The following is a 3,985-nucleotide window of genomic DNA, read 5'->3' on the forward strand; positions in this document are numbered from 1 at the left end:
ACTGGTCAACTTTCACTGTTCACATTACCTTATTACTGGTCAACTTTCACTGTTCACATTACCTTATTACTGGTCAACTTTCACTGATCTCATTACCTTATTACTGGTCAACTTTCAGTGTTCACATTACCTTATTACTGGTCAACTTTCAGTGTTCACTTTACCTTATTACTGGTCAACTTTCACTGTTCACATTACCTTATTACTGGTCAACTTTCACTGATCTCATTACCTTATTACTGGTCAACTTTCAGTGTTCACATTACATTATTACTGGTTATTCTCTTTGAAATTTTCAATAAATTAGTGGTTATGTTTGTTGGGAGGTATTTTTAAGGATATCAACTTCCCCAAAATTACTTCGTGGATTCCAAGATGTTATTTAGAAATCAACCACCAACTGCACATTTGGTTAATACAATTTAACCAATCACGCTTATTTGGTAGATTCAATTCAACCAATCATTTTTATTTAGTGGATGCAGTTTAACCAATCATTTTATTATCATTTATATAAAATACATGATTAATTATGATAAGTTAACTGCTACTATGATCGTAGTAACGAAAAACCTATTGAAAAAGTCGAAGTCTATCACTTAAAAATCTTGGCTACAGACGATTCAACATGTCTATACTAACACCTTAATACGCTACTGAAAACTTACGATGTAACACTTGTTACAACTGCTACTCTGGAAAGTGAAAAATCCTTGGGGCAATTACCTTTGAATTACAATTTCCACTTCCTCCCTTGTCGATTTTGTAATACGCTGAACATCATCGTATGTTCTTCCCGTTAGAGGGATGCCATTCCATTCCAAAACCAGATCACCTAGAAGGGTTGATATTCACCATTAAACTAAGATTTAACGACCAGTTCTGCAACAAAGTCATTACCGATACATCCCTACCACAAACAGAAGCTGTAACAAGGACAATTGGCGTTATCAGTTAGGACAAACTCTCATCTATCAAATACATTGTGTGAATAAGGAATTATCAAGATGTCTTCTGATCTTATCTGTCTTGGTGTGAGCATTTTTAATCCAATATGAATTACCAGCACAGTTAAAAACAAAACCTAAACCTAGTGGTCACAGCTTTCAGAAATCAAATAAATCTATATTTGATGTGCTGCCAATAAATGGACCAAATGCAGTAAAGGTTTAATAATATCAGTAACGTTTTTATAGACCATATTTACTAATGTGTTTAATAGACCATACGTATAGGAATGGTTTTAACAATACGTGCAGTAAAGCATATTTAATACGACCATTATTTAAACGTATAATGTATAAGAAAGTTATTTTGTCTTAAACTAATCTGTCATGGGAATATGTAAATACCCCTTCTAATTACATAGACATTCTAATCATGTACAGTAATTGTTAATCATGTATATTAACAGTTAATAGTTTTGACAACTGTGATTGTTAATGCTCTTTTGTTAACTGAAAGAACCACCAGTGTGTATCACTCTAGGCACCACCTTTTAGTGTCAGATGTTAGTGTATGTTAAACACCAGTATGTTTCACTCTAGGCACCACCTTTTACTGTCAGATGTTAATGTATGTTAAACACCAGTATGTTTCACTCTAGGCACCACTTTTTACTGTCAGATGTTAGTTTATGTTAAACACCAGTATGTTTCACTCTAGGCACTACTTTTTACTGTCAGATGTTAGTGTAGGTTAAACACCAGTGTGTTTCACTCTAGGCACCACCTTTTACTGTCAGATGTTAGTATATGTTAAATACCAGTATGTTTCACTCTAGGCACCACCTTTTACTGTCAGATGTTAGTATATGTTAAACACCAGTATGTTTCACTCTAGGCACCACTTTTTACTGTCAGATGTTAGTATATGTTAAACACCAGTATGTTTCACTCTAGGCACCACCTTTTACTGTCAGATGTTAGTATATGTTAAACATCAGTATGTATCCTACTGTCAACCTTAGTTATCTTACCTTCTTGTACCTCTCCTAATGTTTCCACTACTCCCCCTGGAGATACTTCCACAATAAATGCTCCTATCATTCCATTACTTCCAGGAATTTCTCTTCCTCCAGCTATTTTCATTCCCAGTCCATTTCCTGGAAATCAACAAACCGAACAGTTATATTTCTACTAGATTAGAATGTTAAATACCATGTTGCAGAAGTAGAATATGATATCCTTAACTAAAGCCTTATATTTTCATTACTTAACGTATTACATCTTCAGAATTGTTAACCCTTGTGATTGGAAGCAAACTTGCTTGCCTGCCAATGTTACCCGCTATCCTATGTTGACTGAAGTTATATTTCTTTCTGGGTGGGCAGGCCAAGTGGGTGTTGAGGTTTATTGGATCTAGAATATCTATATTACATATCTTTATTATGAGTTTCCTGTTTGACCTTATCTAGTATGTAAAGCCACTGTCCACACGTTGAATATTCACGTGGGATACTATATGGAGTGTTGTCCACATTCACGTGGAATATTATATAGTGTGTTGTCCACATTCACATGGAATATTATATGATGTGTTGTCCACATTCACGTGGAATATTATATAGTGTGTTGTCCACATTCACGTGGAATATTATATGAAGTGTTGTCCACATTGACATGGAATATTATATGGAGTGTTGTCCACATTCACGTGGAATATTATTTGGAGTGTTGTCCACATTCACGTGGAATATTATTTGGAGTGTTGTCCACATTCACGTGGAATATTATATGGAGTGTTGTCCACATTAATGTTGAATATTATATGGACTGTTGTCCACATTCATGTGAAATATTATAGTGTGTTGTCCACATTCACGTGGAATATTATATGGAGTGTTGTCCACATTCATGTGAAATATTATATAGTGTGTTGTCCACATTCACGTGGAATATTATATGGAGTGTTGTTCACATTCACATGGAATATTATATGGAGTGTTGTCCACATTCACATGGAATATTATATGGTGTTTTTTGGTGATATTGTTGTTTCTGATTGATTTTTAAGAATTACTTGTATTCCTATAAAACAACTGAGGGTAACCTATCTGTATATTAATTCTTGTTTGATCTTCAACCACCAACTGTACTTATTGTCCTTAGATGTCTTCTTTAGTATTCATAGCTAATTTATACAATACTCGTTTGGACGCTATTGGGTTGAGTTTCACATGCAGTTCAAGTATTCACTAGAGTCTGTTAGGTTTATATTGGATTGAGTTTAACATGTAGTCCAGGTATTCACCAGAGTCTGTTAGGTTTATATTGGGTTGAATTTAACATGTAGTCAAGGTATTTAGTGGAGTCTGTTAGGTTTATGTTGGATTGAGTTTAACATGTAGTCAAGGTATTTAGTGGAGTCTGTTAGGTTTATGTTGGATTGAGTTTAACATGTAGTTCAGGTATTTATATTTACCATAGTGTATTAAATTCTGTTGGGTTGGGTCTGACATATTGTCTAGGTATTTACCAGAGCCTGTTAGGTTTACATTCATTTGGGTTTAATGTGTAGTCTAGGTGTTTACACATCTGTTAAGTTTCTATAATGTATATGCTGTGTGGTTGTTGTTTTTCAATATTTTTCGTATTATGTACATCACATATCACAGTGTGTTAACTATTCCTCAGGAAGATTTAGTGTGAGGTCATGCTACCAAAGTATCATCTGCTCTGTGGGCCAGACTCTGGGTTTCTACACAGTGTTTGTGTCGTCTACTCTCTAGGCCAGACTCAGGGTTTCTACACAGTTTGTGTTGTCTACCCTGTGGGCCAGACTCAGGGTTTCTACACAGTGTTTGTGTTGTCTACTCTGTGGGCCAGACTCAGGGTTTCTACACAGTATTTGTGTTGTGTACTCTCTGTGCCAGACTCTGGGTTTCTACACAGTGTTTGTGTCATCTACTCTGTGGGCCAGACTCAGGGTTTCTACACAGTGTTTGTGTCGTCTTCTCTGTGGGCCAGACTCAGGGTTTCTACAC

General features: G+C 35.5%; 1 protein-coding gene across 1 annotated transcript in view; it reads right to left on the minus strand.

Moving 5' to 3' along the window:
* The window catches only part of LOC111084043 (protein piccolo-like), a gene marked incomplete at its 5' end in the record, with an annotated part of 9,147 nt that overhangs the window by 2,218 nt on the left and 2,944 nt on the right, over positions 1–3,985 (minus strand). Inside the window, 2 exons of the mRNA XM_022380822.1 lie at positions 727–835; positions 1,979–2,104. Of these exons, the coding sequence (XP_022236530.1) occupies positions 727–835; positions 1,979–2,104 (235 nt within the window). The remainder of the gene's footprint in view (positions 1–726; positions 836–1,978; positions 2,105–3,985) is intronic.

Source organism: Limulus polyphemus, unplaced genomic scaffold (genome assembly GCF_000517525.1).
Source record: "Limulus polyphemus unplaced genomic scaffold, Limulus_polyphemus-2.1.2 Scaffold13036, whole genome shotgun sequence".
Taxonomy (NCBI): domain Eukaryota; kingdom Metazoa; phylum Arthropoda; class Merostomata; order Xiphosura; family Limulidae; genus Limulus; species Limulus polyphemus.